This window comes from Strongylocentrotus purpuratus, unplaced genomic scaffold (genome assembly GCF_000002235.5).
Source record: "Strongylocentrotus purpuratus isolate Spur 01 unplaced genomic scaffold, Spur_5.0 spur5_scaffold_2, whole genome shotgun sequence".
NCBI lineage: Eukaryota > Metazoa > Echinodermata > Echinoidea > Camarodonta > Strongylocentrotidae > Strongylocentrotus > Strongylocentrotus purpuratus.
Genome location: NW_022145605.1, coordinates 22,046,534 through 22,074,011, shown reverse-complemented (window position 1 = coordinate 22,074,011; position 27,478 = coordinate 22,046,534). Strand labels below are relative to the sequence as shown.

The window sequence follows — 27,478 nt, the reverse complement described above, 5'->3', positions numbered from 1 at the left end:
GGCTGAGTAATGAACATAGAAAGATTAGGAAATCAAGGTTAGTAGCCCGACACCATTTGTGTAGTCCCATATACATCTTTCTGTGTACAGTGTTTGTTACTTTACCAAGACTCGGCCAAATTTATTATGATTTTGATGTCTCCAGAACTTTGCAGCACACACCAACACTTACATGCTACATGATCAACTTTTTCCTGATCAATTCTACACCTTTTCTTTCACAATGCAATCGGATGACCAGAACTCACTTTTATCTTTAACATTTTCAGTGAAACCATACAAAAATCAAGAACTAGGGCGTGGCATCGAATCGGGTTAAAGTTGAACTTGTACGATGCGAATGTCAGATATATGTGACAAACAAATAAGCCATGTTCTATTATACATTGCTCCAAATAGAATTTTTCACATAATGTTCGATTTACATTCAAATGAGTGTTATCTGAGCATTTTGAATATCTACAAAGTCACTAGGGGTAACAGTCGATGATATTTTTTTTATATAGAAAATGCAGATTTGTACAGTATCTTTACAGTGTTCCATGTTGAGAAATATAAGACAGTTGAAGAAAAGAATGTAGGGATACAACACAAAACACACCCACAATATACAAGCAAACAAACACACAAATAAAAAATGTGTAATTTGTTTTTTATCAACAACATTTCTGAGTGGCAATGTCTATCATCAGTCAAGTTTTCTCCTGTTTATAGACATTACATTTATTTATAAAATGCCCAGATTAATTGGTACAATCATTTGATAAAATCATTTGATAAAAAAGCAACCTTCAAGCTCTCTTACAGTCAAATTATGAACAAAGTTCAGACACAGCAAATGTTTAGTCAAACTATAACTGTACTGCCCAAAGTGAAGTAATAAAACAGCAAATAAAATTAAAGAAAAATTACCTCCATTAATAAGTGACCAAACTGACAAACTTGAAAGCCCACATAATGGGCAGTAAAGGCATATCATGGCTGTACAATTGTGAGCACTTGTATACTGACAATAGGAGAAAATATGCCTTTATAGGATGAGTGCGCACACGAATACAAGAAGGCTGTTTCCTCCACTTTGGAGCAATTCAGTGTTTGCTAAATATATATACTGGAAGAGTCAATTAGTTGCAGTAAAAATTCATTTGTGAAACAATCACGCAAATAATATACTTTCAATGATGAATGATTTACATATTATAGTATAAATATCAAAAATCAGGATTATACACATGATATGAATTTTTTTTTTTTTACTTCACTTTTTACAATAAAAAAAAATATATTAAATGTATTATGTTGAGTAGAAGTACAAAATCAGATAGTGCATATTCATTGGTGTATAAACTTTGGGTTATTCTGTGCAAGATTGTATGTTTGGACATAAACATTCATTCACTATGCATTTTAAGCAGGCATTTGAACATAATTTGAATAGTTCATCCAATTGCATTATTGAAGGCATTTAATATAAATATACAGACTATTGTTAAGTGAAAAATAGACGTTTATTTTATGTTAGAACTTTTATGTGTCATTCAATTGGATACACCTATAAAGCACAGCAAATTTTTTATAAAGAATGTGTTATCAAGTTTATCATATTTATGATGTTATTTGACGAGTTGGCAAGTTTCTAAATTTGATTTGTGTTTCATTAACTTCTTAACATCAGCACTATATCATATGGTTTACATTTCCAAAATTCATGGATCTTTCTAAAAATTCAACCAGAAGCTTCAGCTTTTTTTTATAGAATTCATTGAATACTAACCCCAAGATAATTTGGACTGGAGTTCATAGAAAATGCTTTTTATACTAAATTCAAATGATATTAATGTTAGTAGAAACAATATCAATACTTTGGCAATAATTGTATTGACACCTGAATGTTAAACAGGGCAGTGTTTCACAAAACCGCCTCTATTGTAGTTAACAATCACTTCAATTGGATATTGGTGAATTTGTCGTTCTAACGGTTTCATCAACACTGCCCATTTCTTCAACTTATATGTACATAAAGCAATTAAAATGACCTTTCACCTTTCACCTTCTACTCCATTTTCGATGACCCCGTTGACCTCTGAGCCGTGATGGTTACCCAATGATCCTTCTCCATTTGGCACCATAGTACTTGCCTCGTCCTGCTTGCAAAATTTAAAAACAGAATATTTCTCTGTAAAACAATAATCACATAATGATTTTGGCTCCATGAGGGCCCCAAAATTATGCTAAAAAAGTATTCACATAATACATCTGTAAAGCTTTAGAGACACCATCAGTTATAAAGTGCTTTATAAACCCAGAATATTGTTATTTAGACATCATTGGAAAATCTCTTAGTATCCGAAGGGCTCAAAAATATTATGGAAAAAAACTGAGATTTATAATTGAACATGTAACACATTTATATTGATTATGAAAGGGTGGAAATTAATCTGGGTCACGTAAGGATTTTTTCTGAGTAAATTTCAAATGCTATCATAAGGGGGAGGGCAAATATTGCTAACAATCTTCACTTTCTAAGCAAATTATTGCATTTCAGTGGAAGTTTTGGTGATATCTTGATGTTTGAAACAAATGGATTGTGTTTCATGGCTCCATAAATGACTTGCATGTACTTACCGCTTTGGTGAGCTGTCTCTTTTCTTTCTCTATCTCAAACTGAGCCGCGGTGAAAGCTCCAACACCACGGTGGGTAAGAAGAGGGTTGGCTCGGGGCTGAATCAGCCGAGCCAGGCCCACTGGTTTCTCCAGCTCTCGCCTCTTTCTCTCCTGCAGTTTCTTAGCTTCCTCGGCATGGGTTAGCTTTTCCATGGCAGCCTAATTTTTGAGGGAATAAACAACAATACTGGATAAAATGTTTGTCTGTAGTATTCTTCTTCACTTTCAAAATTTTCTTTTTCAAAGCATTTGTCTGTAATCTCCTTTCCTCACTTTAAATTCTGTACCTCTTCCGTTTACCCTGTCTCTCTTAGGTTTTCCCTTCAAATATAAACAACCAATGACAAGTATTTTTAATGAAAATAAGAAAAGGGCAGATAAACTGTCTAGACACTCAATAAAGTACAATAATAAAGAGAGCTGAAGAAAGATTAGCAATAAGATGGCAACTTGATATATCTTGAGATGTCAAATGGAGTTCAGATGGAGTCTATGTGCTAAACCAAAGGCTTCCAGAGTCCCTCCCCTCCCTCCCGCCCTCCCTCCCTCCCGCCCTCCCTCCCTCCCGCCCTCCCTCCCACCCTCCCTCCCTCCCATCTGACTCTTCCACCCTTGCCTCAACCCCCTTCTTGCCCCTCATTCCTCTCTCTCTCTCTCTCTCTCTCTCCCTCTCTCTCTCTCTCTCCCTCTCTCACTATACATCTACACTGTATCTTAATCTATTACTCTTCCTCCATCCTTCCTGATCAGTCTTTGCCCTCCTCAGCAGCCCCTCTTCATAACTTGATTCCCTAATCCATTTTTTCTCTAAATACATAGCCCCTTATCTCACCTTGAGTTTCTCATCAGCAGCCTTGCGCTCCTCCTCCAGCTCCCTGAGTCTCTCCCTCTCCACCTCCAGCTGCCTGGCCTGCTCCAGCCTCTGCTGAACGAGCTCCTCGCTACGCTGCTCAAGGTGCTCCCTCTTCTCCTGCTCCTGCCTCAGGAGGGCGTCCTGCTCCTCCTTTAGTTTCTCGAGCTGCTCCCTCTTTTCAGTCTCCTCGCAAAGGATTCTGGAGAAGAAAAATACAAGAGTGAGCAATAAAAGTGTAGTGATTCAAATGCGGAACCCCCTTCAACAATGTGCAAAAACGTTGAACTATCATAATTAAAAATATCATTATCATAACGGCCATCAATGCAATCAATATAAATTGGCTAGGATGGGTAGATCAAATAGGAAATAAATGCTTGAAGTGATTCAGCACCTGGTCAAGGCAATTGGCTAAAGGCAGAGTAAATGAGTAATGATCCAAAGCTCTTTGGAAGTGAATACATCGAGAAATAGTTTATAAGCAAAAGGCAAAAAAAATATTTAAAAATATTATCTTCATCATCATCATCATTATCCCCATCAAAATCATCATCATCATCATCGTCGTCATTGTCAAAATCATTATCATCATCATCATCGTTATCATCATCATCACCGACATCTTCCTCATCGTTCTCATCGTCATCATCACCACCATCATCATCATCATAATCACAATCCTCATCATCACAATCATCATCATCATCATCATCATCACAATCATCACCATCATCATCACAATCATCATCATCATCATCATCATCATAATCATCATCATAATCACAATCATCATCATCATCATCACAATCATCACCATCATCATCACAATCATCATCATCATCATCATCATCATAATCACAATCCTCATCATCACAATCATCATCATCATCATCATCATCATAATCACAATCCTCATCATCACAATCATCATCATCATCATCATCATCATAATCACAATCCTCATCATCATCATCATAATCACAATCCTCATCATCATCATCATCATCATAATCACAATCATCATCATCATCATCACAATCATCACCATCATCATCACAATCATCATCATCATCATCATCATCATAATCACAATCCTCATCATCATCATCATCATCGTCGTCATTGTCAAAATCATTATCATCATCATCATCGTTATCATCATCATCACCGACATCTTCCTCATCGTTCTCATCGTCATCATCACCACCATCATCATCATCATCATCACAATCATCATCATCATCATCATCATCATCATCACAATCATCACAATCATCATCATCATCATCATCATCACAATCATCACCATCATCATCACAATCATCATCATTATCATCATCATCATAATCATCACCATAATCACAATCATCATCATCATCATCACAATCATCACCATCATCATCACAATCATCATCATCATCATCATCATCATAATCACAATCCTCATCATCACAATCATCATCATCATCATCATCATCATAATCACAATCCTCATCATCACAATCATCATCATCATCATCATCATCATCATAATCACAATCCTCATCATCATCATCATAATCACAATCCTCATCATCATCATCATCATCCTAATCACAATCATCATCATCATCATCACAATCATCACCATCATCATCACAATCATCATCATCATCATCATCATCATCATAATCACAATCCTCATCATCATCATCATCATCACAATCATCACCATCATCATCACAATCATCATCATCATCATCATCATCACAATCATCATCATCATCATCATCATCATCATAATCACAATCCTCATTATCACAATCACCATCATCATCATCATCATTATCATCACAATCATCTTCCTCATCGTCCTCATCGTCAACATCATGTCATCATCACCATCATCCTTCTCATCGTTCTCATCGTCATCATCCTCAACATCATCATCATCTTCATAATCACAATCCTCATCCTGACCATCATCATCATCTTCATTACAACCTCATCCTACCTGGACTGCAGAGCACGCACAATCTCTTCATCCTTTTTGGCTTGCCTCTCCTCCTCAAGGGCCAGTTCTAGGTGCTGTAGTGATTCCTCCAGCTCTGCTAGCCTCTTCCTGTCTTCCTCTTTCAACCGTTCCTCAATCTCAGCTCTCTTTGTTGCATCCTCGTAAGCCTGTAACAATGACAGGGGAAAGTAATAAGTACTGAGGCAGCATGGCAAAATATGTCAATGGGATAGCTGCTTTAATGTTCTTTGGCAAGACATTGATCTACATTTGCCACACTCAACCCAGGTGATGTAAATGGGTACCTGGCAGGAATTAATTCTTTGAAATGCTAGAGCGCCGCAATGGCAGCACAGCTCAAGTTGGGGTAATAATCTCCAAGTTTGGAAGCGCTTAGTGATTCTAATAAGCGCTATACAAAAACTGAGTAGTATTATTATTATCAACCTACATGTTCATATTAGGGTGGTATCAGTGCTATATTACACAGACAATAATAAAGAAGTGATATATGTATATACATAGAATAAAAAGTGACTGCAATATACAGTGATAATCCCCATGAAAGCTAAAAATGTATATTGATCCTAATATTTTTACTAGGAGAGGCTTATCTTTCTTCTTGAAATTAAAAACAAGTTGAGTTGTAAACTTTGATATCATGGAACGAACAAGCCATAAGGAAAGTTACGATAACTAAGCACTGGTGTAATGTTTTCATCTCTGTGATATGTTCATCACCTTGGAGGCAGCATGAAGGTTAATGTCAGATTCTAAATAGCATATCAAGGGGTCAGTGACACAAAGACTTAACTCCATTTTGGCCATTTTTAGAAAAAATGGTTTATATGTCCCTGATCACTTGGGCCTTAAGAAATTAAGTCTATGTTTCACTAGCCATTGACTTCAATGGGGTGTTGGTGGAGATAAGTCTTTGTGTTTCCTGGAAAGCCCACATTTTTCTGAACATTTTGGTATCAAATACTCATTTTGGCAAAATATTGAGTTACGTCTTTGTGTTCCTAAACCCTCGATATAATGGTTGTTTACCAACAGATACAAGAATAAAGTCAGAAATTTCACATTGAAACAAGATACATCAATCTATGTGATATCATTCTCATTCCTACCTTCTTCAGTTCCTCTAATTCTCTGGCTTGTCTTTCTCTCTCTTCCTCCTCCAATTTCCTCCTCTCCTCTTCTTCTCTCTGTCTCTCTATCAGCTTCCTTGCCCCTCCTTCTGCTCTCCTCTCTGCTTCTTCACGAGCCTGCAGGTAAACCATACAAATATCAAAGAATATACTTTCCTAATCCATCCTTTCCTAACGTCTTTTGGCATGACATTATTAAACCCACATTTGCCAGTCAGTTGTAATTGGGAACCTGGCAATTGCTGTGGTAAGATTAATTGCAGGGCCCTCAGAAAGAACAGCATTGATGCTGATGGGCCTTCCCTTTGTAATACAAATTATCATTATCATATTATATAAATCGGGTAATAATCTCATTATCTGTTTAAACAATGATATGAAATGTAGAAAATAGGTGTTATCCCCCTTTCTTTAGGCATTTCCTCCCTTTAATGCACATTATTCTAAAAAAAATATTTCATATAGCTACTAGATAGTACAATTTCTATTTTGTTCCCTCGTTCAAGTTACAATCAAGTAGAAAAAAATAAGAAACAAATATGCCACATTGTGTTTATCATATAATAGATACTGGTATATACCAAAGGCTTCAAGATTTTGTAATTCTTTCCAGTGCAAAATTCAATCTATACCAGCACTAAATTGGTTGTAATTTAGATAATCACGACTGGAAATGGGTGATTTTGCAATGCCATCGTGTTACACAAAGCGATCCTTTGGTTTATTGGTACCTATTGTTTTGACAAATTTCAACATGCAACAAACAAGAGACCATCCAGAAAGGCAAGAAAGACCATTTAGGCACCATAAAGTTAGCACATATCTTAATATGAGAGCAACTTATAAAGCCTCTTTATATTACTTTCAGCCTTCTACACATACTGTTCGTAAAAAATTGGCTTGTGAACTCACCGCTCTAAGAGCATCGATCTCCTGCTGGGTCTTCTCTCTATGCTCTTCCTCCCGTCTCCTGTTCTCCCTTTCTTCTTCTTCTTTCGCCATCCTTAGAGCCAACTCCTCTTCCGCCTTCCGCGCTGCTTCATCCCTTGCCTTGTAAAATTTGAATCAATCAATTCAGCTCATTTATTATTCCGTGAAATCACAAGAGTATATGTGTACACTTAGAAATGTGCAGGATATCATGTAATGCCTCTAGCTTCAGGTAGGTAGGTGGACTCACAAAATCAAACAGTTTAGTATAATGTGACCCCCCCCCCCCCCCACCCATTTTCAATTACCTCTATTATACAGATGATCCCTTTACATTTAAACTTGTTTCCCCCCTTCAATATATAAACTGTTTAGAGGCAGAAGAGAGTCAACTCTGAGTAAAAACAAAGTTAATGCCCTCACTGTGTTTAAACAGAGTTATCTATAGCATATATGGCAGATGTATGCCCAATTCGGTGCATCTCTAACCTAACTATCAGTAATAATATGCCCATCATGTAACATATTCAAGTCTACTATTTAGCAGCAATTAAATTCCTAACTCACTATTGTAAGTTGATCAATTTCTTCCTGTGTTCTTGCTCTATCCTCCATCTCCCTGACCCTATTCTTGGCCTCTTCCAGTTCTCTCTCCATCCTCATAGCGAGCTCCTCTTCTGCTTTCCTTGCGGCCTCATCACGAGCCTAGAGGATAGCAAACAGGGGGAAGGGAAAAGACATCAAACTAAACTTTTAACTGGGATCTATTGATTAAATTGTCGCTGGTTTTGTGAACTAATTACGTACCATCATACGTTTTGGTCAATTTGCGAAACTAAGGATTACTTCATAGCCTGTATATAGAATTCACAAATACAGAACTAGCCTAGAAATCAATAATTTCCAATATATAGATTTCATATAGGCTCACCCTGCATTATCTGTAGGGGAAAATGCAGAATGTTCTTATACAAATGGGTATCATTCTGTGACAGTTTACACAACTAGCAGGAAAAAATGAAGTCATAGGTGGTTTAGTTCTATGTGGCTGGATGACATACATGTATCGTTTTTTCTTCCTGAATTAACTCTTCATCTGCTTCGCTCGAGTAATGAAACATACAGTGGATCAACAAAGTCAAACTTTGACACACATCGTGTAAAATATACTCAAAACAGTCTAGGATTTTTGAATTACTGATGATTCAAAAAAGAATAAAGAGTCAATGAGCACTTGTGTGTAGGATACTGCCCTGCAATGAATATGCACAACCTTGGGTTTTATCTAAACAGATTTTGGCTTTAGTAGTTGCCTTTTTGAAGAAGAAATCTTGGTAATTGAACTTACAGCTTTAAGTGCATCAATCTCTGCCTGTGTCTTTGCTCTTTCCTCCATCTCTCTCCTCCTATTCTCCTCTTCCTCTCTCTCCTTTGCCATCCTCAAGGCGCACTCCTCTTCAGCTTTACTGGCTGCTTCGTCTCTCAACTGTTGTCCGAAAAATAGTGATGACATTATATCAGATATTGGCTACGTTTTGAAGCATGAAAACATGCTTTTCTGGCCTCTGCATATCATAACACCAATCCTTTTAAATAAATAAATGGGTTTTTTCCCTGTGAAACGGCATTTCTGTTCAACCCATTTCCTGGTGTGGGCTGCACATTACCAGCAGAGAGTGAATGTAGCAGACGTTTTTTTATTTGTTGAAAATACTGAATATTTAGGAAAAAAAGATATGTACCGGTGACAATTTCTTGAAGAAAGACAAGAAATGTGCCATACAGTTCTGCGCAAAAGAGAATCTTCTCAAAACATCTAAAAAATACTGAATATGGTGGTTAAATTAGAGATACAAAATAGTGAGAGATAAGGACAGACCAAAATATGGAGAGAGAGACACACAGAGAGATAGAGAGACAGAAAGAGAGAGAGACCGACAAAGAGGGAGAGGATCAATACATTTACACATTCAGGTATTTTCGCAAAATAAAGTGGCACTAAAAGATGTGTCTGTAACACAAAAAGCGTAATCATATCTCTATGCCATTAAGGTAGAAGTATGTCATTAGGACACAGAGCAGGTAATTATCTCTCCTACCTTTATAAGGCTTGATATCACCAAAAGTGTAATTGAGACATATGAAATTATATTACTTTCATTCCCAGATGTCACCAACTATTATGCCTTAACCTGTTGACTACTGAATTATCTTATTCCCCATAGGCTTAACACAGGGACCGCCAGGTTCCCGTAAGCAATGGGTTAATTCTGCATTCCAGGTTTCTTTTCATTACTTTGCCAAGCTACCTTAATAGAGAAGTTGTAATGAGAGACACAAGTTGTAAAGACGAGACAAACCGGCATGTACAAAGCAAGAAATATAGTTACCCTCTCCATCTCAGCAAGTCTCTGTCTCTGCCTCTCATTCTCCTCCACCTGAAGTTGTCGTAACCTGTCTATCTCCTCGGCTTCTTCCCGTTTCCTTCTCCTCTCATCCCTCCTCCTCTCCAGTTCCTGAACATGAGGGGATTCCCCACATTCCATCCGCTTCAGTACATTCTCTATGGCTGCACAAATGGAAGAAAAAACATTGTGAATTACATGTACAGTAGTTCAATAGCAAAGAACTAAATCAATAAATACAATATCAAAATATAGAAATATATATTATAATTAAATAAATAATCTGTTGAAAAATTATCACTCATTTTCGGAGATTGCGCCGCAACCACTTGGAATTTTGAATTGTAATTTCATGACTTTTTTCCCTCAAGTCTTACGCACATTTTGATACCATTTTCGTCAAAATCAGATATACCTGTAAGGTGTTACATAACAACTAGTGTGTGCATGTTATCAAAAATATGCTATAATTTATGCAAATTAACCTATGCATTTTCAAATATCATAAAAATAATGTAACCTCATGAATTTGAGATGAAGGAAACATTTATTCAATACATTTTCAACATTCTTCACAAGTCTACAGACAAATATGTAGTGTTTTCTGTAAAATGCATAAAATTAGCATTTCGCATAATTAATTAGGCTATAACGACACAAATTTGCATATTAGGAAAAAACTAATTATACCATCTTGTCCCTTACGTAAATATCTACAAACATGCAGATTTTCATGTACATCAGACTTTTGACGGCCGAGATCATAGGGGAGCCTCCCAGGCCCCTCCCCCCCCCCTCCCCCCCCCCCCTCCCCCCCCCCCCCCCCCCCAGTCACGAGGTGCTAAAAATAGCCCAGTACAGTAAGGGTTAAAGATACCAACAAAATTCATGTTTTTCTTCTTTTCTTTTTTTTTGAACACATTAATATTAAAGAAATAACAACCATGATAGCACAGTGTACAGGTACGTGCTAAGATACGCCAATTTTGAATAATAGCATATCACTGAACCATGAAGAAACAATAGAATTTATCTCCTTCTGTCTGCTCCGGTGAATGGGTTTTGATGGACTATTAATGGTTGATAATTATTAATCACTTGTAATTTGTATGCTACTGTTGCTAGGTTTAACTGAGAAGTCAATTAGTAGTACCATTAGAAGCGGAATATAAACACTGAGAGTTTCTTGCCAACAGCAATCTATCAAGCAAGCACAAATAATTTAAAAGCTGCATACTTAGTTAGCTATAATTAACAGTGAAATGTAGCAGCACGAAAAGACCATCCAAAGTGCGAAATGCATAATAGTTGGTGTTATTTGTTGATCAAAAGTTTTGTTTGTACATATATCTGAATAAAAGTTTAGTTAACATTAAGCCACATCAAGATGGTATATTTGTGTATATGGTATATGTATTATGCATTTACCTGCTCCATATCCTAATGATATGGGTCTACCTCTATGTCATAAAATTATGATTTTTCAACAATGCAGTTGGTGTTCTGAATGCGTCTTTTTGTGGCACTACATTTCGCTATAAAGCTAATTTATACAGCTGAATAAACATCTTTCTTAAAACAAAAAACAAAAAAATTTGAAATGCGGAATGACACATCAAAATTTTTTATTCCAAAAGGCGCTAAATCCTTGTTTAATTTCTAAAGGCGCTAAATCCGAACAAATTGAAAGAGTAAAAAAATACTTTAAAATAATTACTATGGCAGGATTTCTTTAAGCAAGATTTTAATGGTAGATCTTTAAACTTTGTGAAAATTTGGGCGGTTTTGTTAAAACAAAAGTGGTCTAACAGAAAACCTTGATTTACTTGAAAACACCAAAAGTGGATTTAGCGCCTTTTGGAATTAACCTCTTCATATATGTTTACCCCATAATATCTTCATGTTTATTACATTTTCAGTTTGTCTCTCTATCTTATGGTTCTGTTTAATACCAACCTCCCCCTCATCTCCCACAGACACCTTCTGGACTTTGGACTGGTTGCTATAAAACAAAATGAATATTCTCTCTACACTTCCTATAACAGGAAATATGCATGGGGAATCAAAATCGTCTGATTTCTCCCCTTCTCATAATAAGAAGTTCAAAGTTTTTTGCTATATGTTTGCCAGGGATTTTGGACTTTTTACACATCCCCCCCCCCCCCCACACCCACTTTTTGTTTCTGCCAATATCATAATCTGCCTCTGCATGTTTGCTTCATTTCAGGTGTCACTGAAACTTGGACTTCACATAGAGCTTTTGAAAATATTATAACAATGTACATGTAAGTAGAAAACTGCAGCTGTTTAACTTATCATATAGAATAAAATTAATATTAATATGTAGGCGGCATACACATCTAAGAACTAAATCTGTCATACCCTCTCCAAGTTTAGTAATTTGTTAAGTATGTAAAAAATTGATGTGTCCCGACTAACATTTGTTGAGAATATGACATATCAAAGCTTACAGTACATCTAAAAGTATTTATCAAAAAAAAAAGACCACCTGTCATTCTTGAGTTGCAAAACTAAAACAAAACAACAAAAACAATTTACAAGGGAAATAATTTAGTTGTTAACTGCATTACTGGCTTTATAGAATACACAGTGTAACAATGAAACTGAAACAAGGAGGAATATGTTACTTCATTAGACAAGCCCTGTAAGCACACTCTAACTTAGTTGCACTGCCAGCTGTAATTCCAATTCCTAATGCTGATGCTACAAATACACAAACTATTACTATAAATCTCAAACAATTACTATGATATTGATCCACCAGTGTGGCAAACAAATCAATGTGAAATTTGATATATTTTTATAGAGAATCTGGGATACTGCCAGGGATTTAAGGGCAATTCAATCTTCATATCAATTTAAATTTGTAAAGCAGATAATTCACTGAACAGGTCACTTGGTAAAAGTCTGACCAAAATTCAACAAACAAAAAGAAAGTTGTAAATGTTTGACAAGTGAGATCACTGAATCTATGAGAATATACCAAATATCAAAAGCACATTGGTTATTGGGGGAACTCTCCAATTTATTCTACACTAAAAATTCAAGCTTTCCATTGTAGTTGCTATGAACAAAAACAAGATCTGCAATTTAAAAAGTGAAAACTTACCAGTGACCCATTCTTGTCTGTTCCTCGGGTCTGATGCGCTCAGTTCATAGCGTTTCTTAGTATTGACCTGAGACGTGTCTTCTGAATACACCACAAGTAAGTTTTTATTGCCCTTTTGATCTGGAAGTACCTAGAATAGAATATAAGAAACGTTGTCACGCAACTCATAGCGTTTCAAAGTGTTGACCTGAGACATATCTTCTGAATACAGTAAAGTTCTTAGTGTCACATAGCTCATAGCATTGCTTAGTGTGTACCTGAGACATATCTTGTGAATACGCCAAAAATATTAGTATTGCCCTTCTAATCTGGAAGAACCTATAATATGAATAAAAAACAAACAATTTTGCACAGTTCATAGCGTTTCTAAGGGTTGATATGTAATGAATACATGTATCTTATGAATTCATCACAAAAAAAGTCTTTATATTGGATTATTGGCCCCATTTTACTGCCTATAAACATATATTCACAAACAATACAAAATTAGATAATATTCAGAGACTTATCCACACTTAAACTAAAATATGCAGATCTACATCATTCTATATCGATACTGAGTCCATCCAACAATATAGGCATCTTCTGTAAAGAGGAAGCATACTCCAAAATTAGGATGATAAACATTTCTTCTGGCAGCATAAGCAGTATTTCAGTACATATATATATTTGTAATTAAAAATAGGTTTGAAGTGGGCACTATATCAAATTGGTTGTATCGATTTCTCATTTACTGCCTGTGCATCACATTAATGTGTTAAGAGTCATTTCAAAATATCATTTCTCTCGAAATCAAATCAGTATCACATCTTTAAGGCTGAATGGGAAGTTTCACAATGGAATTTCAATCAATCATAATCACTTTACACTCATGCTTAGTTATGTACAGCAATAACAATGTTCAAGACTTGTATGTGATTAGGAATGCAAACATTTACATAACCTTTAATCTATACAGCAAAGGGGTTTTCCCCATTAAGACAATTTGCACTCATGAACCTATCACATCAAGGAATATCAATTGTGACTACAACGCTCTAAACCAAGAATAAATCAGAGCCACATATTTATTTTATTTTATTCTATTTTTATTTATTTATTTATTCATCTAGTTATTTATTTTTTAATTTCTATTAATGTATTTTTTATTCATTTGTTTAATTTTTTCTATTATTATTATTATTATTATTATTATTATTTTTATTTTATTTTTTTTTTTTATTTTTTTTTTTTTTGGGGGGGGGGGGGGATTTTTTTTTTTTTTTTTTTTTTGGGGGGGGGGGGGGGTTGGGTGAATGGGGGCGTACAACTAGAAGGTTGGTAGAAGCTTAAACTACTTGTGAATTTGGAACAAAACGGGGGGAAAACAGGGACTTTTCTGAGTGAGTTTTTCTTGAAGTAAACAACAATTAATATACATGTAACACAGAAAATAAAAATTTATTAAATTCGTCCATCAAGGCATAGTCAATCATGATCTTTAAATACATGGTAACCAGATATCATGTTTTGCTTTTCATGAACTTAACACAATAAGCTTGTAACACATACAAAATGAACATACACTCAAAATATCTCTTGATTACAAGGAATTTTACAAGGGCCACTATCGAAAATCAATTATATTTAGAGCACAATACAAAATGCCATTTTCCCTGGGTGAACTCTCAGTTGTGTTTTCTGTTGTATTATTTCCAATCCTTCATATTTGTTTTGATAGCAATTAATTACACAGAATGTGTGTGGCTTGGACACAGACAAACACAGTATGAACAAATTAATCAAATACTTGGGACCAGAAATAAATAATGGAAGGTTTCCCGAACCAAGCCTGGCCAGACTGCCATCACCATCATACTACTTTGTTACAACTCATAAACAAAAAATGAAGTACAAACAATACTGGAAAAAGTATCAGATTAAACAAAAAATATATCTTACTTCGACTCTCCACTTGGTCGTTATAGGAATTTCACCTTTCTGCTCCTTGAGAGTCTTCTCCACAAAGTAAGCCATGCTGCCTGGCTTGAGGACAAACCATCGGTCCTTCCAGTTGGTCACTTTGTGTCCTTTCTTCTTCAGATGACCCTGTCAAAAAAGAACAAAGATTTAACAAGAATGAAACGTTAATTCTATCGATGTGACTGAAATTGAGCTTGGTTAATAGAATTGCACTGATTTTGATGGAAACTGGCAAACATTAATTCTATATCAGTTGTTACCGGTATTCAAATCAATGAATCAATTTTTACTAATTAACCTTATCAATTTTGTTATCATACTTATGTTCTGTAAAAAAAAAAATGTCTGTGTATCATGAGCTTGATATTTTCCTATAATAAATTATACAACTTACTGTGAAGTAAATGATTTGAGTATAAATAAACTAAAGCTATAGCTGGAGACCTATCTCAGTTAAAAGCACAAACAATTAAATTCATGAGATCTCATACTACACATATATAATTTACTTTACAGTTGATCACCTGAATGTACTTTATAACTGTTAAATATTGTTTTGTAGGGCCCTGTTGCATAAAAGTTACCATCAATGGAAAGTTTTATGCAATGTGGACAGATCTATACCATTTCAATCTGTCTTTAACATTCAGTGCATGTTTTGTTGATTCGTTGGGAATATTTTTGTTATTACAACTACTGTCTACCATTGATTTACATGGAAATAGCACATATATATTTTTCTAAACGATAAGACAAAGGCATATGTGAAGTCAAAAACAGCATTTTGACAAAACGATTCTGTGCGATACACTAAAATCAACTTAGAATGTTGTCACGAGGTGCGTTTGGTACATGTAATGGGTTCACCAAATTAATGTACCTCAGTCTCAAGTTGAACTTTTAGTTTTCAATAGATTTAGTCATGTACATGTATATAATATGTAAAATGTACCCTTTGCAATCAAAGAGATAACAATGCGATGACTTTTGAGATATGTAATATAGAGTAGGACAAGAAAAAAAATGAGAGGAAAAGAGTAAAGGGATCAGTTTTAGGTGTCAAGATGAGTTCTTGACATAAAGGGGTAGGTAGAAAGCAAGAGAGAGAGATAGAGAGAGAGCAAGAGAGAGAAAGAGAGAGAAAGAGAGACAGAGAGAGACACACACACAGAGATACAAACAGAGAGAGAGACAGAGAGAGACACACACAGAGACAGAGAGAGACAGAGAGAGAAAGAGATATATAGAAAGGGAGAAAGACAGACAGACAGAGAAAGAGAGAGAGATGGAGAGACAGAGACAGAGACAGAGGCAGAGAGAGACAGAGACAGAGAGATGGAAGATCAAATGATGGGACTGGTGGAAAGCTCAGAGTTGAGAAAGGGGACAGCCAATAATTGTTTTCGAAATCCTGTCTTGAATCAGAGGATTTATCAAATACATGACACAGGGAAAATTTAATCCAGAAAATACTTCCTCATTGTCTTATATAAATAAATACTAAACAAATGAAACTCACTGTCATCTTGATCAACCGAAAAACAGTGACCTTTCATGTGCTCATAAAACTTCTTTTTATCACACACCATACTACTTCTATAGCTCAAAATCAACATACAGTCAAGGAACAGGCATTTACAGCAATTAAAAAGATAAACCAATGTAATCTTGCTTACAGTGAACAAGTATGCTCAAGGTTCATTTCTAATTTCAAGTCAATAACATAAAACATGAACCTTCTTTGATTACGCAAAAGGTCTAAAGGTTGAAAGTTCTGAAAAAGAAAAGTGACAAAGACCAGATCAAAAGCTATTTTTAGGCTGCTCAAAATGATTATAAAAATTCCAGCAAACAACAAATCTTTTGTCCCCTTTTCTCTAACTTTGTATAGATCCCTTTGCCATTGTGAATGCTTTTAAACAAAGTGCACATGAATGCACATTATCATGGCAACAGGTTGTGAAATACACTCGCTGTATCGATCGTCTAAATACATGTAGAAACAGACAAATCATAACTCTTGACTGCTATTAGTTATCTCAATCCGATTTTGATACAGGAATCATACTCAAGGCACAAAGCTATTTACTGAACTCCACTGCATGAACATGTCATGGGCATACAAGGACAAAGAGGAGCAAAGGTAATGTTAATCAAGACCACCACTCTGCATTATTTCATATCCTCAATATGCTACTATGCCACTTTAAAGTATAACAAAAACAAGGTGACCCAAATATCACGATGAGTATATGTATGCTGCCATCTACATTTATCACAGCTAATGATAAACACTAACAGGCGCTTGGGACACCCATGTGCCAAAAATCTAAGTCCTGACCCCCACAATTTGACAATTTTCAAACAGGGCATACATTTTGTATATGCATACCAACTCATGGAACACTGTCTATCAACAAACAATTAAAGAACCTGATTATATTTAATTTTTTATTCATTTCATTTTTCATATGATAATTTTTACAAAGGAGAGGGGAATGAAGGGTCTATTAACCCTTACTGTACTGGGCTATTTTGAGCATCCACTGACTGGGGGGGGGCCTGGGAGGCCCCCCCCTATGATCTCGGCCGTCGATTGTCCGATGAACACGAAAATTTGCATGTTTGTAGATATTTACGTAAGGAACAAGATGGTATAATTAGTTTTTTCCGAATATGCAAATTTTTGTCGTTAGCCTAATTAATTATGCAAAATGCGCTAATTTTATGCATTTTACCGAAAAACGTGTCAAACTCCACTTTTTGAATGTTGAAACTCATTATTCATATGAAACTTCTTTTCTAACACAAAAAAGTTGTTTTAATGTAATTAATAATGATAATTTATGCAAATTTTGATGCGATTTTCATTTTTTTTTTTTTTTGATGACATGCGCATACTAATTGTTATGTAATGCCTTACAGGTGTATCCGATTTCGACGAAAATGGTATCAAAATGTGCGTAAGACTTGAGGGAACAAAGTCATGAAACGACAATTCAAAATTCCAAGCGGTTGCGGCGCAATCTCCGAAAATGTCGAGGGGGGGGCCTCCCAGGCCCCCCCCCCAGTACAGTAAGGGTTAAAGTGTTCATTGGGTTTTAGAAATTAGATATTCAGGCAACTGGCCTAAATGCTGCACTGAGGAGTGGGAATTTAATGTGAACTGTAATGTGCATACTAATAGTGGATGCCAATGACTGTGGTAATAATTATGTTTTATAATACCGTTTCTAGTACAGCATAGTAAATTTAAAGTTATTATCTTCAACCTTGCAGTCTCACCATTTTTTCCACCTCCTCTATCATGTTGTTATACACCTCAGAGATGCCTTCCTTCACGCACATACTGTCGACTCGGCCTGTGTAATGCTGCTCAAAGAACTGCAGACAGCTTGTGAACCTGAGATCTTGAAGCACCGCAACCTTAGACTGAAACTCCTCCAAGTTCCACTTCGTTCCCATGGCAACTACAAGTTTCTCGAACATGATGTTTGCTTCCTGCAAGATGAATTGAAACTTGTGTTGCTTTATTGCGAAACTATAGTTCCTTGTGATTACAGAAGTTCTCAATTGGTAATTTATAATCCAATACAGAGAGCTCTCATGTTTATTAATAATCTCAAAAAGCCTCTACGTGCTGTGTGTGGTATCCTATCTAATAAGTAAAAAATAAGAAAGCATATTTGTTCTTGTGAATTTGTATGACATGCTCGAATGACTTGTCTTTTTAAATTTAAGTAGTAAAATACATTTGTATATTTGTAGAGGGAGACTAGGGGCTAGACGTGATCAGACTCCCTCTCTGCAATTGTATTCTTTGTGACAGATGAATTTAAGGAATATTAATGCAAAAGACTCCAAGTCCCCCTCTTCAAAGTTCATGTCTTAAAAAGAATTGTGACTGCATCCAATTAATACCAAGTCAGTCTCAAGTCCTGCAATCAATCGCAAATTTACAATTGCCTTTCTCTTTCGATCACTGTTCGATTTATTCAAATGAAAGTGCACCTCTTAGATTGGACAGGCCTCTAAACTTTGATCTAAGAGATTACCTGTGGATCTAGAATAGCTGGGAACACTCCTGGTTCAGCAAAGAAGTTAAAGATCCTCCACATCTTATAGATCTCTGTGTGGTCCAGGACCTTCTTGGTCCTCTTCTCATAGCGACTCCCACAGATCATCCAAGACACCTCCTCCAACTTGACCAGGTCCATGTCCTCCAGGACCAGGAACTCCTTGTTCCTCAAGAAGTGGCGGTAGTCGTCGAAGCTGATGGCGGGAGAGTCCTGGAACGTCTCCATGAGTTGCTTTGCGATGGCATTGCTGTTTTCAGCTCCTAGTGAGTTCCCTATGTGAGCTGTCAGGACCTGAGGCATAAAGGAAAGGCACAAGGCCAAAAAGGAGTCAATCAACAAAGAAAAAAACATCATGTAATCCAAACTTTTCCATAAGGCACCTTTCAATGGTGAAGAGTTTCCTATATAAGCTGTCATGAGCCGAGGGTTATACAGCCTTTTCACACACAGCTAAAATTCATCGTATCTAGAGCTGATTAGTTTAAAGCCGTTTAACTCAACAGTTTTAAACAGCTTTAAAGAAAATTTTCCCTGTGTGAACGTTGTTTATACGATGTTCGGATAGATACAAAGTCGCGATTTATACGCCGTTCAAAGCAGGCTGTAGATACGAAGTCCGTATCTAGAGAGCTTGACATTTTGTGTGTGAACAGTTATACGTGTTTAAACTGGATGGAGCGTGCGCTTTGTTTGATATGACCTGGCCTTCAATGCGCAATGGCACTATACTGTGCATTTTAAGAGAAGTATAGTTAATCAAGAAACGATTAATGGTCGCACCGAAATTTCTGTGTGTGAATGATGTCGTATGTAAAGTTCATTAGTTTAAAGCACTTTAAACTAATCAGCTTTAAAGAATTTTACTCGTGTGTGAAAAGGCTGATAGAAAGGTTTGCCAGTACAATTTCAAAGAAGAGATGAACAAATGAATTAATACAAACACACAAACCCAAATATTTCCATTAGGTACTTTGCAATGGTATACTACCATAGCTGTTTTCAGCATGTTGTGAGTTAATATTGCTTATTGTATATGCGCTGTCAGAACCTGGGAGTCATAGAAAAGACACAAGGTCAAAAAGGATATTAATAAACAAACAACCAGACAAACACATGAACACAAACAAAACATTTCCATTACATGAAGGTAATAGTACTGTACAATGACACTGCTGTTTGCAGCTTCAGACCTAATGAGTTACAGGTATGAGCTCTCAAGACAGGGTTATAGAAAGAAAACAACTTCACAAAGAAAAATAAGCACATACAAAGTGGTATCAAGTGTTGTTAAGCAGGTGCCGGACAGACACCTGAGCTGAGCTCCCGTACAATAGTTCAGGAAATTGACGCTTACAGAATAAATATAAAGTCAGCTATCTGATTCTATCATGTTTTAGGTTAGGTACTGGGGTGAGGACCAAGCTTGAAGTGAATTTAGTAAGTATCCTGGAGATTTGGCTAGTGCTGGTGACGTACAACAAGGATACCTGCAACCACAGATATATAGCACAACTTCCTGTAAGAGGATCTTTAATTGTTTCTGTGACAGAGTTCAAAGAATTACTCTCTCCTTGCATTAGGATTTCCTGCCTTCAAAATGACTTTCAAAGGCAATTTATCATAAAAAGGGCTCTTGATTAAGTTTCACATTTTCACTACAACAATAGACCAATCTGTAGATGCTTACAGCGTATGACAGGTAATAAATACATGTACACAAACAACATTACCTTAATGTGTTTTGAGTGTATAAGCAGACAAATGATGAAATAGTGAAGTCTGAGAAAAACTACCCTGCATGGATGATTGGTTGCTTTGTAATTATCCAACAAAAAGGAAATATTCCTTCATTCTAAAGAGCATATAAGCCTGAACACGATTAATGTAATTCTGTATATTGCCAACAGATTTCTTTTTATAAATATATCCAAATTTGTTATATTCTGACTATTTCCTATATTAGAGGCTCCCCGCCCCCCCCCCCCAAAAAAAAAAAAAAAAAAAAAAACATATACTAACACATAATAAGAAAGCGTAATCTATAAAAAAATAAAAAATAAATAAAAATAAAAAAAAGTACTTAGAAAGGAACGTTGAAGTTTTGTTTTTTAACAAAAGAAGAAGAAAAATTGTTTGATTTGCTTTGTGTTTTGAATCATAACTGAGTGAGACCAAAGTCCCAAAGCTGGTAGCCCTGAAAAGGAAAACTTCAAAAAAACCTTACAGATAAATTATTTGTAGGCTACAAGGATGCATCTTATTATTAACAAAATTCCTGATTCCTGTTGTGATCCGCAAGGATCAAGGAAAATACAGTTTCATATATAAAGCTGGAGAGAGAGTGGAGAGCCTAAGTTTTTTACTCATTAAAGTGCCTTAAAGCTACTTAATTTTGCTATGCTATCTGTCAAATGATATACATGTACATGGGCCACTAGGCTATTTTTCTTCACACAAATACAAAATAAGCTCTTTACACATGTAGATACAGCCCGTGACCTCACTACAGTCATGGCCATTCTTTCTTTCTTTGCAAGTTGTAGGATGTTCAAACTATTATGTCAGTTTAGTAAACAAGAAACAAGAAAAAGTCTACACAACAGCTCAATGGTAAACAAACATGACTCACAATAGAGGTCAGATTATTAAACCAATTCGCTGAAGTAGGTCGTGTTCAGACCACAATATCAAGGTAAAGAAAGATTCTCTACACTGATACACAAAGACCATTCATGGCTCTATTCAGCCCATGCAATATGTCCTTAACGACTCGTCTTTTTTCCGGGTATTTTGTCAAAAAATGAACCATTCCTTGGCGTGCAGGACTATTGAATGATGGTGCTTTCTCGTATCACTATCATTTAGGTGGCTATATAGTGAAATGTTATGGTACGAAAACACCCTTAATAGTTGATGATATTTGCTCATTAGAAGGTCTTTGTTAATGTATAAATTATATCTGAATGTCAATTTAGGCAACATTAGGCCTAATTACCCTTCTGTGATCAAATGAATAAATGTCATATGTTGTACTGTCCTATCTTAAAGGTCTTTTACCTTTCTTTGGAAATTCATTGAGCTTTGTTATATATTCCAGTAACAATACACAACCACCAACAGCAAATTTATGAGTATCATTGTATAAACGAGATAAGTCAACAGTGACACTACTTTTTAAGGCAGTGTCTGAAAAGTTAACCCCATTGCCCCCCCCCCCCCCCCTTCAGTCTTATTTTCCTCCCCCCCCCCCCCCCCAAGCATGTCAGCACTTTTTATGATGAAATATGCTTGGCCCCCTCCCCAGGTGCCCCCAACCCACTCATAATCTAAAGAGCTGGATCCACCACCAGAGTCATGCATATTATCAGGAATCTACAAATGACAGAGAATATGTGGCACCAATATATATGTATGTCTAAATGATCTGCTTTGTATAAAATGAGCTACTGTCTGCAAATGGCCTGTACCTAATTACAAAGTAGTTTATTTCCTACATTAGTACACAATAAACATCTTTCAACATAACCATTTATAGATTTATGTGGGTGGTAATGAGTCAATGCCTCATTTGTTTAATGATTTAGCCAATTAATCAATGAAGGCCTAGATTCTTTCCTGATGTAACAAACATGCAACCCTTCTCATAAATTAGGAATGGTCAGACACATGAAAGTGATGAAACCTTCCCACTTTAACTTCCTAGAAACTCTTAAGCCAAGAGTCCCAGTTTCTTAGTTGTATTCTTACTTAAAACCAGACAAGAACATCATTTACTACACTTAACAATGACTCCTGACTAAACAAAAATATATGTTATTTCCATTGATACAAGATATGAAGAAGGTGACCTGTATGGTGTGTTTAACTTCCTGAATGTACCGTATGTACTTGAACTGATTGGCGATTTCTTGCTTTATGTTAGAATATATATGCTCCTATGCTACATCATGTAGATATATTTAGAAGTTTCTCTTCTCTCATGACAATTGAAATTAAATTTTTCTATCAATATTTAACAAAAAACTATTTTTTGAAGGAGACAGCTCTAAACAGAAACAGAAAGAGAGAGCAAAGTTGAGGGAAAAGAAAAGAAAGATGGAAAGAAAAATGAAAAAATAAGAGGCATGATGAGAAGTGAGGAGAGGAGTTTGAGAGAGATGAGAGAGAAAAAAAAGAGTAAGTGAATGGGAGAGGCAGAGGGAGAGAGTGAGGGAGAGAGTGAGGGAGAGAGTGAGGGAGAGAGTGAGGGAGAGGGCGACTAGTGGAGGCTAAAGGATCTGTAGACTACTTAAATATCAAACACAAATGTTAAGAATTGTTTTTAAAAAAAAGGGAAACTAAGGATGATCTTGTTTCATCTAGGCATACATGTACTATCTGTCAAGTGCCATGAAAAATGTGATGTACAATCGATCATCTATATGGCACTCAACACTACAGGCGTTATCAAAGACATTAAGCTAGGATGGCATGCGTCCACTTAGGCTGCGTTCATGCTTAAATTTTGAAGGCAGAATGAGCGATCTGAAACGCTCATCGTAAACGCTCATCGTGATCGCAGTTCCACGATGTAGTGTTCATGCTTGCTTCTCTGGCTCCCCCAGGCAATTCTCAGTGTGTGGCCTTAATTGGTCTTCCAGCTGGATTCGCAAACCTTCACTGTGCATGCTACGTAGACCCACTAGAGGTCAGTGCGTTGACCCCATTTAAACGCGTTTACAAATTGTAAACGCATCTTTTTGTGAGTTTACGATCGGCGATCGTGATCGCCGTTTTTCGGTGATTCTACAAAAGTGAGCTAAGACGCAACCGTGTTTTAAACTAAACGCGTAACAGATGCCTGATTCTGGCCGTCAAAATCAAGCATGAACGCGCCCTTAGTTACTTCCTAGAATGGAAACCTGGGGTGGAGCCAATGCAATAATGCAATGCATAGCTGTAGACTTCCTGAGCGTGTAGCTTGCATGATGTTATCCTAAGAGCAATCCAAGTTATGACATCAAGTAGAGCAAAATCGAGTAGAGCAAAATACAGTGGTATCCACTATTCATGAATACAAACACAACAGCATATAACTGGCAATACAACAGTTATTGAGTCCATCAGACATAGTTAACATTTCATCGTTCATGTTTAATCTTAACCCAAGAATGAAAGGTGGACTGGTTTAATAAAAGGCATGTGCTTAATACGTTTAGATGTACAGCATAAGCACTCTAAAGAAACAAAAATTGAGACAAATTAATTTTTAACGGACATAAAAATGTACAAAACTTGGTAAGGGTATGACTTGATTTAGTTGACTTGATTTACTGGCCAAAAACAATGTTCATACACATGCAGAACACAAACCAGACCCTGAATAACCACTGCTCATGAAATGTAATACAATTTCCTGAATAGAGAATATAAGCTGGCAAACCACCTGCTGGGAGTCAGAAGGGTGTTAACCAATTACATTTTCATGTAAATTTGATACCATTCTGCCAGTACCTCAATAGGCGCGCCTTCATCAGCTCAAGATTGCCAAATAGCCAGCTATTTCTGATTTGGGAAATAATCCTGAAGATACATATCGCGTCTTCATTAGCTCGAGATTCGACCTCGAAACTTGAAACTCGACCTTGAGAAATTACCTCGAGATATTTTGCTCAGCGTTAGCACGTGTTGCGAATCTTCGGTCTAATAGCTGGATATTTTGCCAAATAGTGGGATATTTTGCAAACTATCCCAAGATATCTTGGGATGACAATCTGAATCCTGACTAAATATCCTTTTAATTGCTACTTCGGTCTGATGAAGACGCAAATTAGCTTGAGATTATCTTGAGATAGTGAAGACATGCCTATACTAAACCTATTTCATCTTAACTTCAATTGAATATGGGAGGGGCACAGTCACGAGGTCAATGGGCATCTGCCCCCTGGCCCTGACTCCCATGTGGCAAAAAAGGAGGACAATGGAAGAAAAATAAGCAACAAAGTGATAACATAAGAACAACAACCACCCCTAATATCATTTATTATTAACATCATAATCAAATACGTCAATGATATTCAGACAACCGCAAAATGGCCAAGAGAACTTCAGATCTTCCTTGTGAGAAAGACATGCAGGATATCCTAACCAAGACATTATTGACGATCACACTGTACTGTATTATGCATGCATGCTTCCCTGACAATTGGGCACACACTCAATAGTAACAAGAGAAACATTGCTTTGAAAACATGATGTGTCAAGATGTTTCACATTGCAAGTAATCTTTTAAAAGCAATCTTACAATAACAAAAGAGTAATGTGATCTTTATGCTATGTTAATCCAATGGAATCTACATGTATATTCGAGCTGAGAACGAGAAGGGCACCTTTATGTACAAGTACATTTAAATTGGAAATATAACCTTGATAGCAAACTAATCTAGTTGAAAACAGAAAAACAAATTTAAGTCGACTGGTGAAAGTTTTAATGAAATTAGACAAATAATGAGAAAGTTGCAATCACTATATGGTAGGTATGGGCTCTTCAAATTGGCTGAAAAGGTAATGTCTCTGTGATGTAGTAGCGGACAACTTTCCCATTTGTTCCAACACACAAAATGACTAAATGTTCATGTGTGACTCAGATCAGGAGGGTCTTCTCTCTTGAAGGGACCTATAATAATATATACTACCCATAATTATTCTAAGTAGTGCCCCAAGCCCAAGGGAGACGGTGCTTACCCCTCCCCCCCCCCCACTCCGGGAATGGAGGGACCTCATGCATGCCCCCAAAATCTCTGGCTCGTAACAGAAGAAAAAGGTCTACCCATATTCTATTGACTTTACACACCAGACTTATGCTGAAAAGGAGGGGAAGGGGGGGGGGGGTGCTGGGAACACGGGGGAGGCCGGACGCTTATAAGAAAAACAGAAATTAATGCAATTTTTGTACACAAAAAATGGGAGAGTTATCTGCCCAGGCGCGTAGGCCCCCCATCCCCCCCCCCCCCAATATGTTTGTTTTTTTTTATAAAAAAATTATGCCAATGGCTGACCTAAAAAAGTTGACCTTACCCCCACCCCCCCCCCAACGGAGTAAAATGTCAAATTTTCAAATTGGAGACCCCCCCCCCCCCCGAAAAAAGTGTCCCCTTGGCCTCATCACATTATTTCCCTTGATAGCCTTGTACTTTAATTGCATTTTGTAGACTGCAGATAAAAGACCACCCCCCCCCCCCCTCCATTAGCTTTACACTGCACCAATTACTCTTGTGCCACCCCTCCCCCCCCCCCACACACACACACACACACAAACCCAATTATGCTTCTTTTTCTCTTTTAATATAGTTTGCTTAATTATTATTATCACTCAGCCATGTTAGAATTGTGCAGCCCTAATAATGCCCCAATCCCAACCTGCCCAATGGGCTGCAACGGTATTGATGCTGATTGAACAATAAAGCAGGACAAAAGAGAATGAAATGAATAGTATGAGTAAAAAATATCACAATAGTCCTGCACAAAACTCACAGCTACTATTCAGAATAGACTAATGAAAACGGCCTCACATTACTTGTTTAGTACAGCAGTCAGACTTGGCGGGTATTCACACGTACAGCCAACTATCTTCCAGCTCCTTGGCCCTGGCCCTAGTCATGCTGGAAGTTACAGTAATACTAATGACCATGTACATACCTTCAATTCTGTCTTTGGAGCAGATCCATTCTTGTCATTATCAAGTGCATCAAAAGCATGCCACAACCACCTTGGTACACACTCCTCTCTCCTCGCCATTTTGGCACCTAAAATCGGCCAAAATTACTTCGGTTCACCCCTGGGTATAATTCCCCTTCCACTTGTTTTGCAGTGGTACAGTACGGAAGGTGATGGTGCAGGTGGCTATGCTACGTCTCAAATGCACATCTGCAAGCTAGGCAACGGATTTTAGGAAGCGAGGTTCCGCAATGATAGCTTAGTCTTGTTATTGTTGTCTTATGATTTGTGTACCCGCACTTCCGGGTTTCCGGGCAAAGTAACTTTACTCATGAATATGCAATAGATGGACAGTACCATTATTAAGGGGGAATTTTACTATATTCATTTAGAAATAATACTGTGTTTAAAAAGGAAATTGAATGATAAATTATAAATTATAAACTATATAATATAAATAAAGTTTTCTAAATAGTAAGCAAAACAAAATTCAGCTAGGTTTATTCGTGAATACATTTGTATGGTCTGGGACAACACCCACAATTTGCTGACTTTGTTTTAGCCGGAACATAAATAGGCGGGGCTAAGATCCATAGTTATCTGGATGACCGGATTT

At 36.6% G+C, this 27,478-nt stretch overlaps 1 protein-coding gene across 1 annotated transcript; it reads right to left on the bottom strand.

The window, feature by feature from the left end:
• Positions 1–500: 500 nt before the first annotated feature.
• On the bottom strand, positions 501–27,134 carry LOC585280 (switch-associated protein 70). Its single transcript, XM_030991978.1, has 14 exons — positions 26,845–27,134; positions 19,144–19,458; positions 18,374–18,589; positions 15,068–15,214; positions 13,127–13,256; positions 9,982–10,160; positions 8,940–9,077; positions 8,159–8,296; positions 7,574–7,711; positions 6,641–6,778; positions 5,511–5,677; positions 3,497–3,716; positions 2,626–2,823; positions 501–2,144 (listed from the first exon to the last, which is right to left on the bottom strand). Exons 1-14 carry the CDS (start codon positions 26,941–26,943, stop codon positions 2,040–2,042), a joined length of 2,328 nt encoding a protein of 775 aa, XP_030847838.1. The 5' UTR covers positions 26,944–27,134; the 3' UTR covers positions 501–2,039.
• Between the last annotated feature and the right edge of the window lie 344 nt (positions 27,135–27,478).